Consider the following 16,448-nt stretch of genomic DNA (forward strand, 5'->3'; position numbering starts at 1 on the left):
AATTATTTTTATCTCAGTAATGCTTTTTCCATAACATAATTATAGAGAAGATTTATCCATATCCCAGTAGTAAACACTTTGAATGAAGAGTTTATCTAAAGTTTTGTGAACATGGATGATAAATGAATTGTGTACTCTTTTCAGAAAAATAGGAATTTCCCACAGGATTTATGCTTTAATCCTTTATTTCACAGAATTGAAAATTTTAACCAGACACCACTGAAATGGCTAACCCCTCAGAACCTCCTTCAGTTCCATTAAGAAGCCACATTCTCTCTTGAGGGAGAATGGCCTTTTCCACTTGCTCTTTCTCCTGCCTGACTCCCTTAGTTCTCTGCTCTCGGCTGGCCAGCTTCTGCTCTTTCAGTTTGCACTCATTTTTCCCCCCAGGACCCTCTCTTGTTATACCAGATCTGGATCAGGCACCTCTCTGTCCTGGTTTTCTTTTCTCTGGCTAGACTGGAAGCTCACGGAGGGCAGCCTCCCTGCTTGCCTCCTTCCCAGCTTCTTCTTAGCACCTAACTCGATGCCCGCAAAAACACAGGTTGAATGAATAAATGTGATGTTAATTTATTCTTCAGTATAAGTATCAGTAATCATAGCATATGGTCATTTTTGTCATAGTTGCACAAAAAAATAAGATTTAATGCTAAACGGGTACTGATGCCTGCAGATACACGTGACTTGGGTTGCTGGGAAAAACATTCTAGTAGTCGCTTGTTTGGGTAATCATTTGCAATTTTTTCATGAGAGTGAGGTGAAGGATGCACAAGGGGATAAATTATGAGACATTATTCTAAGTATAAGTTACTGAACCAGACTAAAGCGGTTCTCTTTCAAGCAATATTCTGGGTCATCAAAAAATATTCTTGAGTAGTGCTATCTTGTAACTTGTTAGCACTGTCCAAAGTATTTCCTGTATTTTTTCCGCCATTCATACTCTGAACTGTGGTCCTTACCTGCCAGAGTCCACCTCCTCTTTTAGCTCATTTGGACCATATTGATGATACTTTGTGAAGGAGAATTCCATGTTTATTTTCATAAACCAGGGCAGGATATTTGGGGACCTACAGCCTGTTTTTTTTTCCCTCCAGAATATGGTATACACTTAGTAGGCTACAATTTTCTTAGAGATTTCTGTCGTGTCTCACTTGTAATGTAATTTGTTCTATTTTAACCTTAAAACAGGGCATCCTTAATACTATAATAAGGTTAAAAGGACTGTATGTCACTCTCATGATATGTTAACTTTTTCATGAAGTCATTTTGATAACAGCATTTTATTTTCTGAATAGAACCCTGATTTGTAGCCTAAATAACCAAGGCATCATTTGCAGGTATGAGATAATAATAATATTACCAGATCCCAGTATTGTTTGTTCAGGTGAACTCTGCAGTAACCTTGATTTTGAAATAACTAGGTAAAACTGTCATTGTGAAATGTCAGGTGACAAAAAGTTCAAAAGAATCATGGAAGCAGTTAATTTTAAATAATACAACATAGTGACACTGTTTTCTAGGCATTGTGTTGCTCCTTTCTCAAACAGCTTTTCCCATCCATACCTCAACTTGTTTCCTGGAGTCAACAGGTAAATATATAGAGCATTAATGCTTTGACGTACAGGAAGCGTACAAAGCGGGGCCAGCCAACCAGTTCTTGTTCTGCTTCAACCAAAGGTTCTTAAGCTCATTTAGATGACTATATTCTCGGACTTTATGGTTCTCTTTGAGAAACCCCCTGAAATAGTCTTAAATTATCATATCACACACAAGCCTGGAGCTATTTCCGTAGGATAAAATGTGATTGTATTATATGTCTGCTTGTACCTACAAAACAAATACTAAACGTCCCAGGAAATACATTTAAGAAATGCTGCATTCGAGTTTCTCTGTTAACGTTTGTATGCTGCTTGTTCATTCCTTTTTGGAAGCCACGTGATAATAGAAGCCAAAGTCTTAAGAAAATATTAACCAGGTGGAAAGTTTAAAACTGATAGAATTTTACCTATTAACTTATCTTTTTTGTACAAGGTGAGAAACACCTATCATTGTTCGATGTGTGAGATGGAATACCTTATTACGTAGACTGAGAGCAACTACCTTAGATCAAGGTAGAATCTGCTACACTTCATTTAAACAGGGCATTTATTCAGCCTTTCAATGTGTGGATTCTCTGAAAAAGCCACAGTGTTGTTTGATTGGCTGTTTTTCATTTGTTCCAATCCAGTCTTCTCAGGTAAGCAGGTTACTTCAACCCCTTTTCAATTCCAGTTTTCCTGTTTGTTAAAATAGGGTGAATAGATTCCTCGCAGGTTTCAGTGAGGACTAAATGAGAAAATTATGTGAGCCAAGAAGCAAATGGCTGGTACATAATAGATACTCAACAAATATTTGTTCTCTTCCACCTTTCCTTAGCCTGTCTCTGTGGTCTTATGCGTGTCGTGTGTCCTAATGATACACTTAACAACTACAGATATGTGTCTTTGCTTTGCACCTTTCTGACACCCCTCCACTACAACCAGAGTCCAAGACCAAGATCGCTCTCCTGTTTCCTTCGATATTATCTTTTCCTTTCTTAGGGTGTCTGTTGCTTTTTGCTCCTGTTTTTACCTCTGACCTCTTTTTAAACCTTTCACCCGTTCAAATCTCTTTTGCCCAGAACTCTTTAGGTTCTTCTCCCTTCATTTCTCTTTTGTTCTTTCTTCTACTACTTTGTTGCCTACTTGGCACATCTGGGCTCTTTGTGCCCTGCAACTTGGCTTGAATGGTCAATGACGACATTCCACTCCATTGGTTGGCTTGATTTGCCCATAAAAAATATCAGCTGACAGGATTCCTCTCAATGTATTATGTACTCCGTGGTCCCTGCAGAGCAATTGCTATTTCACTGAAAAACCACACACACACTTTAACTTTTTATCTGAAAAATGCATAAATCATAAGTCTGTACTTCAGTGAGTTATTACAAAATAAATACACTTGTGTAACTATCTCTCATGTCAACAGAGACATCGCTAGTGCCCTCCAAGCCCAGTTGTTGTGCCCCCTCCTCTTCTGTTCCTTTCCTTCCCACAGGAGTTAATCACTCTCCTGACCGCTCACACTTCAGATTGGTTTTGCTTGTTTTGAGGCTTTGCGTGCGGTAAAGCACAGCATTCGTAATGCATTAAAAGTATGCATTCTTTTATGTCTGACTTCTCAGTCAACATCCCGTTTGTGAAATTCATCCATGTTGTAGTATGTAATTTATTTATTTTTATTGCAGCATAATATTCTATTGTATGACCACACATTCCGTTGTATGTTGCAACTTTTAAACCTGTTCTGTTGATGAACACTTGAGTTGTTTCCAGTTTTGACAGTTCAAATAATGATGTTGTGAGCATTCTTGTGAATGTGTGTGTGTGTGCGCGCGTGCACGTGCGTGCAGTTGTGTGCATGCACACATTTTTAAATTGAACTTCTGGCTTTATGTCAGTCCAGATGCTTTAAGTTGCTAGGAGTCTGATCCAGACGTTTTAGACTTTTCTGTATTCTTTTATGTTCCAGTCTGTTCCTTTAAAAGACAGACATTTATTTATTTTTATATATTATGCTATTAGTACAGAATATTTTGAATTTTGGAATGTTAGAGGATACGTGGTGAAAAATTTGTAAATAAAATTTATATATATAAATGCGTGTAGTTATAGTAAATATTAATATATATAGTAAATACATTAAATACCATGATATTCACATACAGAATAGAAATAATCATGCAGATATATGAACTTGTAAAATTCATTTTACTGACTATAGTAACATTATTATAGAATTATTACTATATAAAGTGTGCTTAATTTTTAATGAACCTTCCTTTATGTAATTCAGTTCACAAATATTTTCAGTATGTAAATTTATATAGACATATATAGGACCCGAATCAAACCAACATAGTTGTGTGAGTCACAGTTTCAAAAAACAAATTTAATAATTCTTATTTCTCACAACTTATGCATTTATTGCTCTATGACTGTGGATCCAGAACTATGATATTTGATTTTTGTTCAGCTTAAATAATGTCAAAATTAATACTTTGAGTCTCTGTATGTCTTGATTTGATTTGCTATTAATTACGTTAATGAGACAACTGTAGCAATATTCTAGTTTTTATTTTTGCGAGACTATCTAATGTCCAGAGATTCAGGCCTTCCTCGAAAAGATAAACACTAAGCAAAGATTTCTAAGTGTGCTAACATCCATCTATACAATAAGAACTTTTGTGAGTGTCTACTCTGGGTAGTAGGCTTGTCTCAGTGGGGAGGACCATGTTAGTAGCATTGAACTTTTAAAAAACTTGTATGTCCCTAGCCCCATTATGCTACTACGTTTCCCTCTAATAATCATTATCATAGTGTGTCACTGTTAAGGATGAAGTGTGTTGTAGCCTCTGAGAATCGTTGATAACATATAGATATTTAAATATATAAATTCATTTTTTATCAATTTTTATTAAGTAGTCACATACATGAATGGATATATATTACTACTTTGAATTGACATTAATAACATTAATGATGGTATTTTCTGGTCTGGAGGACTTCACAGTCTAGGGAGGTAGCCTAAAGCATAAACTCATAATTACATTGTGCGTTGCAAGCACTTAAAAAGGAGGTGTGCATACATCGCCACAGATGATAGTAGAAAAGACTCAACTTTTGCTCAGGGGAATTGTAAAGACTTTGTAGAAGTGAATCCATTTAGGGACTTGAATAATTTCATAACCTTAGTGATGTGCTAGGTGTTAGGAGGAAAATTCAAACATTAGGATAACCCAGTAGTCCATGAGAATATTGGGAAGATGGTATATTTGCTTGACACAAATATAGAGCCAAGCAAGTACATCAAGTACATTTGATGGTAATCTTTGTAAAATGGTGTCTGGTAGGTTTTATTCTCTTGTAAGTTTCTTAAAGTGCTATCACTTTTTTATATCTATGAATGCATTGCTTAACTGTAGTTCATAAAAACATTAGGGAGTTTGTGAGAAATGCAGTGGTAAACCAATCTTGGCCCTAGACTCCTTCAGACCTAACTCTTCCATGTGCTAGGTCTGTGACCTCGGCAAGTTGATCTAACTTTTCTAAATCTTAGTTGCTACATCTGTAAAATGTGGATAATAATATTATCTTACTTAAAGAGTTGTTGTTAAAAATGAAAATCAAATGAGATAATACATTCTTGGCATAGTGTCTGGCTCACGGTAACAATACCATAGGAAATTTTTGATATTCACTAAAAGTTTAGGTTATGATATACATTAACATTCACGATTGTGAACCTATAAAAGTCTAGTTCTGAATTTTGACTTCTTTCAAAATTCAGTAAGATTTTGAAGGAATTATTTGTAAAACACCTGAATCTGGAATTATATAAATATATATTTTTTTCCTTTACTCTGTTGTGACAGGTGTCCACAACAAGATTGATGGAGAAAAGAAATTACTAATTGGGGTGCAGGTGGTGAAAGTCTTTTCTAAAGGTGTGTGTGGGTATGTCTGTGTGTGTGTGTTTCGATAGATTCTTAAGTTTGTATTGAACTTAAATGTGAAGATTGAGTAGATTAGCTATACAAAATATTTAATGAGTGAGCTAATTTCTGCCCTCACTGATTCTAGAGCCCCACTTATATGCATCATACCGCCGCTCTTTCTTGCTTGCTGAATGGTAAAGGAGGTGCTGTGGCGTCCACGAGTAACCTGAATATGTGGTCATCCTCTCAGACTTGTTGGCCCTTACCGTGACCTCACCACTATGTCTGACTCTGCATTTAAAATTAACTTCAAATAAATTCCCTGTTTCACATTTACTTTGGCATCTACCCAGCCTATTTCTATTTTTAAATTTATTTTTGATCTTTTGTTTTCATCTTTGGGGGTAGGGGGAAAGCAATAGCAATAAAACAAAATCCAAGAGCCCATGAAGCAAGAGCTGAGAAGGGTGAGGTAGGGAGGCCGCCCTCTCTCTATATATTGTTGCTCTTCTGCATCACCCAGAAACACGAACCAGACTCTGTTAAGCTATGCTAGAAAGGATGCAGTCACAGACTCAGTCCTAAGACACATGTTTCCTGACTGTGGTCCAGACACTGGTGTTCTATTCTTTATTATGGGTACAGATGAATCTGGAAGCAGAGGCTGAGTTTGGGGGAATGGGATTTATTAATAACCAGAGAGAAGCGTGTGGGCTAGACGTATTCTCTCCCGTATCTCTTTTTTTTTTTTTTTTTTTTTTTTTTGCGGTACGCGGGCCTCTCATTGCTGTGGCCTCTCCCGCTGCGGAGCACAGGCTCCGGTCGCGCAGGCTCAGCGGCCATGGCTCACGGGCCCAGCCGCTCCGCGGCACGTGGCATCTTCCCGGACCGGGGTACGAGCCCGTGTCCCCTGCATCGGCAGGCGGACTCTCAACCACTGCGCCACCAGGGAAGCCCCTCCAGTATCTTCAAGCAGTTGAGAACTACTGATGCTGTAAGTTCCCTCGGTGCAGTCCTGGGTCAGTCTCTGACTGCTTTCCACACACCATAGTTCCTTAAACTCCTTGCCATATTTCTGTTCCTAAGTTTAATCAGATACATTTAAAGTTATTATAAAAGACTGAGACAAATTTATTATACAAGGTGGTAGTGCTTTAAATTGATTAACTATAGTGGACAGCATTAGAAAGAATAACTGAAAAAATAGGACTTTTTAATGCAATGATATCTGTGTAAACTGTTTAGCTCAGAGATAACACTGGGCTTATATCCATACATGCTTATGCATATATGATTTAGACATTGGAGACCATAGTGTGCATTGATGTTTATCTCCTGCCTTTTTTTCCCCTGATGTTCTAGCATGACTCACCCCCTGCCATTACACATTCTTTTAAAATACTGAATCTAGATCTTTCATGATAATAGATCCTGATCTTTTAGAGTTGATAACCATGCTGGAAAAAAACGAAAACAAAACCCTTCAAAATTGTCAACTTCCTATCAGAGCATCCTAGTTTTCTTGCCAAATTAATGATAGAATACTTATTTTGTTTAAAAACATTACCTATGCTTTTATTTACTATTTTAAAATATTACATATGCATAAGGCAAGAAGAGCAGCATCTCCAACTGTGCTCAGCAGAACATTAGTTTTGTTGGTAAGTGGTAGAATGTGACTTAAAGCCAAATGAGATTGGGAAATTCCAATCCAAATTGAACAGACTCCCTACTGTATAACTGCCAGGACTTTTCAGAGCTGTAATCGCTAATGTACACTGTGGATCTATGAAGAAGGGGTATAAAGTATTAGACAGTTTCCATTAAACTTATTTTGACCAAGGAACCTCCTTACATTTCTCTTTTTGAGGCTAATATCATGGAAAGAACGTAGAGAAAATTCTTGAATTTCTTGTCATCTGTGCTTAACTAGTTACCATAGTAAAATTCCAGATAGAGCCTAGCTAAATTTGGGGTGAGCATAGGCAGGGTCCAGAAATAATGGTTTATTCAAAAAAAGTTCCTACAGCTGAAGATTTCCAAGCCTGTTACCTACCCAAATTACGAAGGAATTCTGTGTTTACTTTATTTTTCCTTCATACGTAAAACTTTTCTCATCCTCGGAGTCAGGAAAAAGTGGTTTAACCTATTCTACTATCAGAAGTTGCTTTCCAGTTTTAAAATATTTCCCATTTAAAACAGGACCAGTTTTGTTTGAAAATTTTCAGTGTGCTTAACAAAAGAGAAAAATGATTCCAACCTGTTTGTGTATAATTTGTTTTTTTGCTTTTATCAGAAGGGAAAATGATGCTAAGTTGCTTATATTAGGCATTTAGCAATAACTAGGGGGGTGTCTAAACCAAATTTCATGTCATTAGTGTGTATTCATTACACAGTGTGAAAGATATCTTTGTACTGTTTGTTAACTTAAATGAACTTTTAAAAATACATACTACACACGGAGATCAGCTCGGTGCTTTGTGACCACCTAGAGGGGTGGGATAGGGAGGGTGGGAGGAGATATGGGAACATATGTATATGTATAACTGATTCACTTTATTATAAAGCAGAAACTAACACACCATTGTAAAGCAATTATACTCCAATAAAGATGTTAAAAAAAAAAGAATCTAAAAAAAAAAACTAAACTAAACTAAATAAAGATTCCCTGGCCTCTTGGAACTTATATATAGAGCAACACTCTGAACTTACTCTTAATTTCCTTTCATTGCCTGTATGCATTTGCTGATTCCTCGTGGTATTTGTGCCTTACCTGGTAGGTACTCATTGGACTGTTGGTCTCCGATAGATGAGACCTTTTAAGCTGCTTCCTTTGGTACCTTAGGGATGAGCAAGTGGTACCTTAGTGGTTTTCAAGTTACTTACCAGAGTTGTAAGCAAAAACTGTTGAATATGGTGGCACAAATTTATGCTCCCCATCACTTTGGCTATTTTATATACACACACACACACACACACACACACACACACACACACACACACACACATATACATGTATGCATTATGTTATGTATTATATATGACATTTGTTAAATATCATATTATGATAGATATTATATTTAACACATAGATACACGTGTGTTTAAAAAATGTATGTGTGTGTATATAAAACCAGTATAAGCTCTCAATATCCTTCACGGCGATTGTTTTAATCTTGTGTCTAGTTTGGCACTCTTAAAAAAATGAGCAAAAACTTTGCCTAATACACTTAAACAATGCTTTGAAGACTGTGAACATTCTTTTTGAATTGTCATGGAATGCATCTGTTAGATTCACCATACTGTACATGTATGTTAATTTACCAAATGGATTGGCAGTGATTGACACAGATTTCTTATGGAAGGACACAGACAGCTGTAAGCCAGTTACATAGCTGGATTGAGGGAATAATTGAGATTTTCTTTACAATTGAATAACAGATTGGAAAATAGACAAAGCACCATCGATATATTAAAATTAAATTACCTTTAATTTACAAAGATTTTTTTGGGCAAATGCTGGGAAGAAAGTCAAAGGCATTCCTATGGAGCACAGCACTCATTATTTTTGTTATCAGTAGAAATCTAATTTACATACAAATAAAATGTCAATTCCCATCATAACCATCAAGATAAAGAATTGCATGTATACTTTTCCATGCGCTATTCTTTTTGAATTTAAGTGCTGTGTTTGGCTCTTTGCCCGTGGACCAGTTGAAATATTCTCAGTTTAACAAAGAAGAAAGGATAAAGTTGAGCCTGGCCCATGCACACTTGCAAAGTCAGATTGGCCTGTTTGAATCAACCGTTGTCATTATAGATTATTTTAATTATTTTTTTTTCTTGGAGAATTTTTTTTTTTCTTGGAGAGGAATGCAAAAGGAAAAATGACTTATGTATGGGCAGTGAATGGTAACGTTTCTTAATTTGCTTAGTGAAATTGTAATCTTATTCAAATCAGAGTCTTTAATACATTTGCCTCTCACCTGTTATGAAGGGAAAAATAATGCCCTTTCTCTTTGATTTTCCATGATGTACACTTGCTCTATTTTAGTTATCCCATTTAGTGAAGTAGGCAGATGCTTCATTTTTTCAGATATATCCTACAGTTTCATTTAGACTTCTAGTATAAAGTCCTTAAAGGCACCCCCCCCAAAATTTTTTTTGTAATTTTTTTATAAGAGTAAGTACTTAATGAAATTCTTTCTCTAAGATGTTTATGGATACGTGGATACTCATTATGGCAAATATGACATTATTACTTATTTACCAGACTATCTCCTTTTACCTAGACTAGTACATTTGAAATGAGATATTTAAAATACAGAGAGCATAGCATGATGAAATAAAAGCCTAATAAAATGTGTTTGGGCCAGAATCAAAATTCTTTGAAATCGGATATCTAAATAGTGTGCATTTTATCTCAGAAAGGCTCGGGTTAGTTCTAGTGTCCAGATGACTGTTAATGGGCTTTGTGCTCTGAAGCATATGTTAATAGAAGTGATCATTATGGATTAATTTGATGTGAATTAATAAGAGATTTATTTGATGGGAGTTGTTTGAAGGTGATGACATTTAAATCTCAACAGGATTTAAGATGTCCAGAAATACCTTTAAAGATTCAGGAATAATCAGTTCAGAGAGAGCAAATTAAATAGACATGGATAGCAAAGAACAGGATCTGACACTGGATTTATGAAGTTTGAAGCAGTTTACAGAAAAAGCGATCTACCATTGAAGTATTGCCCTGGAATCTGAAGAAACAGAAAACATTTAAACTCCTTCAACAATTCTTGGGTTTGTGAATTGGATAAACAGTGTTCTCTTGCATTTTATAGTTCACTTAAGCAATCTGATTTTGATCTGTATATATGGAGTAGACAGGATTCAAGTTTTTTTTTTTCCCTAAACCAATGAGCAAACACATATGTTCTCTAAAAACTGAACTTTATATGTTGTTCATATGGAAGCTATCTAGTTTGCCATGAGCCCAAGATTCGACCTTCCTTTTATTTTGCTATCACTTGCTTAATTCTTTAAATTCTTTGTGGGGGACTTTTGATCAAAAGAAACAATTTGCTTTTCTTTTTTCTTTCTTTTTAATTTTTTAAATAAAAGCTACATGAAATGTGTAATTAATAACTCAGTACTCTTGGGCTGTTGACACAGACAAGCCTGGAAGAAACATATATTAAGGAGAAGACTATGATATCTTTTCTTTTTGTGTAAAGCTTTGATTTTAAACCCGTGAAAGATTTATTATCTGGAAAAACAATAAGAAAATGTCATCTGGTATTATATATTATGATGATAAGAGCTGCTACTTATAATAAAAATCATACTCAGCAGAATTAGAGATTGAGATCAGATTACATAGTCTTGCTTCCCTATCTTTTTAGTCTTGTTCAGGTTTTATATATATATATAAAGATGTGTGTGTTTATATATACGTGTGTGTGTATGCATATCGATACACACACACACACACATATATATGTATATGTACATACATGAGAGAGAGAAAGTATCAGTTGAAAGTGTACCTAGTTGAAATTATTGCTTGGAAAAGTACTCAAAAGTTTCAGCTTTTTTTAGAAAGAGGAGTTCCTTATAATTTTTTCTTTACTTTTGAAAAATATCCTTCCTCTCTTAAAATGATGACAAATAATAAAATGAAGTCCTCTTGCTGGATGTGTTCAGACATAGCTGTTGTTGGATATACATGTGTTGAATGGATGAATGAAAGTTGGAGAAAATGGAAAACAGTGAATGGTAGGTGTCAGTGGTATTTATGCTACCCTTAGTTGTTGATGGCTTAATATTTTGTAATGTTTCAAGAAAATTGGGTAAAGCTTTTCTAAGGTAAAACTAAAGTGCTTAAGCTATTAACCAGAACCATCATGGAGTCTTAGAGGCAGAGTGCAGGTTAGAAATAATTTATTGTAATTCCCTCATTATACAGATAAGAGAGGCTCTGAGAAGGGATAAGGGCTTGCCCTTGATTACATCAGCTGGTGATCTGAATCAGGTTCAGAAACTGGATGTGTGATCTGTGCACCCTTCTACCTTCTTAGGTTTTGATTCTTTTCTGTGTTTCGGGTCAAGATGCCACAAAGAACATAAGAGTTTATATCTCTTACCTTCAAGGAGTTTCTCATCTAATGGAAATAAATTCTTAACTTCATTTGCATTGGATGGTTGTGTGATCTCAGCTCTCTTTTTAAATTACTGCGATAGTTGTTTCCTTTGGTGGAATAATTCATTTGATTATCTATGGCAAGGTTATTTGAACAAGGTATTTCATAAATGTATGTGTGTGTATATATTTTTCTACATACATATTTATATACATACTTATTTATATAGATGAAATAAAACTAAATAATAGTTTAAAATATCTGGATAATAATAGAAAACTTAGATTCCTTTTGCTGTGAAGGTGCCATTTCGGGAACATAAGTCACAGTCATTTATAGAAAAATTTTTTAATAGTATATTTAAGCATTTTAATCAGTGAGATGATAGTCACCAGAATTATATTTTAAGCTCTAATGCTGATTGTTTCCACTGCGTAAACCTGTCTTAGTGATACTGTAACACAGAAATAGTGCAGTACGCTATTGCTTTTTTCTAATAAATTCTTCTACCAAAAATGCAAAGAAAACTTATAGATTTAAGTTTTAGTTTAGGAGGAGATAACAATAGAAATTGAGATTTTTGCAAATGGAATGTCTTATATCTCAGTAATAAAAATTAATACAGTTAGAGCATTTTTAGGAAGCTAAATACGTTTTGAACCTGCTTAACAATCTTGGCACGTAATATGCATTCATGTGTTTGTACAGGTGGAAAATGATGTGAATGTGGGAATGCTCACTGTTACCCTCTGGTCCCCTAGCCAGCCCCCAGGTCAGTTTTTATCTCATAATTAAGTAGAGCACTGAAGTTGGCACTTTTGAGCCTTGTAGTACTCATTTAGGTTCTTCAGCTCCTCCTTGCCCAATTCACTTTTCGTTCATTTTTTGCCCCATTGTCTAAATGGTTGTCTATAGTGGACCTTCTGTAACTGGCGTTTTGAACTTTTGTGGTAGTCAGTGTGAGGGATATCGCTGTACAATAGAATGAAAAAGTTTAAAACAGAGTTGGCAAAACTCATGAGTAAGGCTCATTGATGTGATTATATATATATATACACACACATACACACACGTGTATATATGTAGTACGTCTGTTCAATTATATTATGACCATTAATGCAGTATCTGCCTCAATAATTTCATTCAGATTAAAAAAACGAGATGATATAAGGATGGTTGAATGCTGGTTCAGTCATAGCTTTACAATCTTATTTATCAAGAGTGAAAATATGACTTAAAAATAGCTAAAAAGATAATACATGTTATAATATGTAATGTTTCTGTAACTCTTGGTAAGGCAAGAGTTAGATCTGATGCAAAATTCCCGATGGCATTGAAATAGCTCTTTTCTCAGCCTCGTGGTATATGTACACTGGTACTGGGAGTCTGGAGGAGACTAGTTATGGGTACCACTCCATGTCTTTAGCTGTGACCGTGCAGTTAGGCAAGTGCACTTTGTATCTTTTCCAGAAGCAGGCCCCCTCCATGATTACTAATTAAGATGTTTTATCCCCACCCCAGAGTAGGTAAGTATTGCGTACCTTAAGGTTCAGGGGGAGTTCGAGGTTAACTAATTTTGTCAGCAGCACAGTCTGCTGTGAAAATGACTTCTATAATCTTTTATATCATGTTTCTCCTTCTCCTGTTGCTTTATTAAAACCCAGGGGAGGGAGAAAATCTTGCCCAAGATTTACTCATGCTTTTATCAGGTATCTTTCCAGCAGCTTGCGGTGCTGGCATGTTAATGTGTTTTAGGTGTGATCCATTAAAATTGTTTACATCATTTAGGAAGGAAAATATGTTTTGTTTTGTTTTGCAGATGTACAGATCAGCTCTCAAAATGTCTTCTGTGTCTTCTGAGCGTCTTCTAAGACAATTGCATTAACCCTCCTGCTAGTTGACTAATAGAATTAATAATTGTAAAAAAAGCACTCTAAAGCCACATGCCTTATGAAGTCAATGCTGGGTATGATTTTACAAGTATGTGATCTATTTTTTCAAGTGAAATTGTTAACTGGAAAAGTTTTTGGCACACAGTACAATGTCATGCAATCTGTTATTTGTCTTAGAGATAATAACTTGAGGGTGGGTCTGGTCTTACGGTATCTAACTTATGAGTTGCTAGGGGAGTTTCTTCCACTTAGAAGTATTGCGAATGTGCTTATATTTACATAATATGTCATTCTGAAAAATTATAGCGATGTAATTCCAGTAAAAAATTATTTTTTCTCTAACTACTTCAAAGTGTAGTCAACTAAATTAACCATGATTTTTTTAAAAGCAGCTAAAAAGAACATGCCCCTTCCCCCCAGAACAAAAAAAAATAAAACCCAAATGACCTCTCTGATACTTCTTTGAAGTTTTAGCAGTTTAACATTCTTTGCAATGTATATTATTAAGGGCCCTATTCAGTGAGTCATATGGCTTGTAAAGGTCTGTCCTTGGGTGAAAGAATGAACTGAAATTTGAAAGGATGATAATTTAATCAAATTATATTTTCTCTCAGTCACTATAGATGTTGGTTGAGTAGTTTTTAAACTATGACCCATTACTGTTCTTCATGATGATAATAAATCAGCAAGATCCAACTTTTTTGTTCTGGAAAATACATTAATTTTTTTCAATTATTGACATATTTATATCTGTTCATTTCTAAGTATTTTGTCTTAGTTCCCTTGCTGTGTAAGATGTCGCTGTTTTTCTCATCTCCTTGACCTTAATATATGGGCATAAACCGTTTTCTTTTCATTTGAATGGAAGGATAATCTTAATGAATTGGATTATTTCATCCTTTTTTCTTCATGAATCCTGCCTTTCATATAGGTTTTTATTTTTTCTGTGTAGCCTTATTTGTTTCATCTTGGTGCGTCACTGTTAGATTTTATTTATATGATGGAGGCAATGTTAAAATCCAGTGGAAAAACAAACAAACAGGAAATTCTGGAAGGAAATGCATGTAATGCGGTACCAAATCATCACATTTTTGTATGCAGGAATGACTGATACTCTATAAACTAGTATTTCCTTTTCTATAGGCCAAGTTAAAACAGTACATTTTTGACTCAAACTCTTATATTTTAGACTGTAACTTATTTCTTTTAAGCTTCCCTTTTATTCTTTCCCTTTTAGTTTTCCCTTTGTTGACCACCAGTAAAATTGCCCTCCAGTCTTCCATGTGTTGGTACAAGTTCCCAAGTTCTGGCTGTTCTGACAGAGGAATAGAGGTCTAAAATGTCAACAGCAACAGATAAGACATTAAAATGCAAACATTAGAAGATAAATTAGTTAGCCAGTGTTCCATTTTTTTTCTAACGATGGTTACCTGACTTAGTTAATTTTAGGAGCTAATGGTAATGACACCAAGGTGAAGACCATACTCCCTCCCTTGCCCCCACGCCGGGCAGGTTTACACGCCTCATGACTATCACCTTCACTGGAAACTCCAAATGGTTTTTCTTTTGGTTGTTGTTCTCGTTCCAAGTGGGAGATTCTGTGGATATTTTGATGACTAACATTCTTGGTGTATAAGAAGAGCAGTATACTCTCTTAAGTACAGTTACACTATTTTTGACATTATTCAAGAAAGTGAATTATTACCTTGTAACTGATTCCTTATCCTGTATCTAGTGCATTATCTTGGTTCAGTGGTTCATATTACACAAATTTTGCTTGACCAGCTTTTCAGAAGCGAAGGTTTACCCATATATCCAAAGCCAGTGTGGTTCCTCAGCACTTGTGGGAGATTATAGATGAGAATGACTAAAACATGCTATTAATTTAGATTTTCTAAGGACATTTTGGATAATCATGGTGTAACTAACTCTGTTAAATTCGCCCCTGTGGTAGCGTCAGCTAGTAAATAAGGTGGATTTTTCCAAGAGACAGTTGGGGTGACGACGTACATAGCCCTGGCAGTTTTTCGGCTGGAGGATTAAGGAGCACAGGCCATGAAAGTCAGTTCTCCACAAGCCTTTGTTACTGCATTCTTTTATCGACACTGTACAATTTGTTTCTTATCTCCTTATACCCTTAGAATTCTTATTCATTAGACTCCCCACAATGTTCTTATGTGGACCCTACCTTGAAAGGCGCAGTTGAGCTAGCATGTGAAGGTGAACCATAGGAAACTGCTAACAGTTTGCCATGTTGAGCTACGACATGGCAATGTCACGTGGTTCAATTGAATATTTTACTTTAGTCAATTTCCAGTGTGCTCCTGATGTTGGGATTGGTACTGTTTCCACCATGCTGTGCCTAGAAACCCTGACCTTAGGTGGGTTCTCATCATGCCAGATGGAGTCCTAGTAAAACCCAACCTGGCCACTATGATGTGTACCAGGTCCCCCTTCTTTCAGGCAAGTCCCCCAAAGGGGGCTTAAAGTAATTTATAGGTACGGCAGAGATAAAACATTTGTTATCCTCCATTTCTGAAAGTAAAGGGGCAGTTTTCACTTTGTTTATAACATGCTCTTTCTGTCTTTTGACTATGAGGATATTTTGGTTGAAACTATATTGATACCTTGGTTGCACAGTGTGTAACAATATCGAGTTTCACTTTATAGTTGTTTGTATACACATATACGTATCACAAATAAACATGTAATATACATTCTATAAACATAAACAGGTGTATATATTCTATAAACATAACGTGTACATATTATACATAGTATATAACACAGATAAATATAGAAGCATTTATCTATCAACTCTTAAGAAAGAAGCTGAGCAAAAAATATAATTGGCAGCCAAGGTTAAGTAATAGGAATGATAGAGCTAGTAATAATAATACCTTGG

The 16,448-nt window shown here is 35.5% G+C and overlaps 1 protein-coding gene across 2 annotated transcripts in view; it reads left to right on the forward strand.

The window, feature by feature from the left end:
• Window positions 1-16,448, forward strand: part of TRPS1 (transcriptional repressor GATA binding 1) — a 253,726-nt gene that overhangs the window by 30,336 nt on the left and 206,942 nt on the right. The window contains exon 1 of one of the 2 annotated variants that reach the window (XM_082674392.1): window positions 13,501-13,631. The exons of the other annotated variant lie outside the window; for it this stretch is intronic. Within the exon in view, the coding sequence (XP_082530518.1) occupies window positions 13,595-13,631 (37 nt within the window). The 5' untranslated portion in view covers window positions 13,501-13,594. Of the gene's footprint in view, window positions 1-13,500; window positions 13,632-16,448 lie in introns of those variants that run through there. 2 annotated transcript variants of the gene reach the window in all.

Source organism: Grampus griseus (genome assembly GCF_964374135.1).
Source record: "Grampus griseus genome assembly, chromosome: 17".
Taxonomy (NCBI): Eukaryota; Metazoa; Chordata; class Mammalia; order Artiodactyla; family Delphinidae; genus Grampus; species Grampus griseus.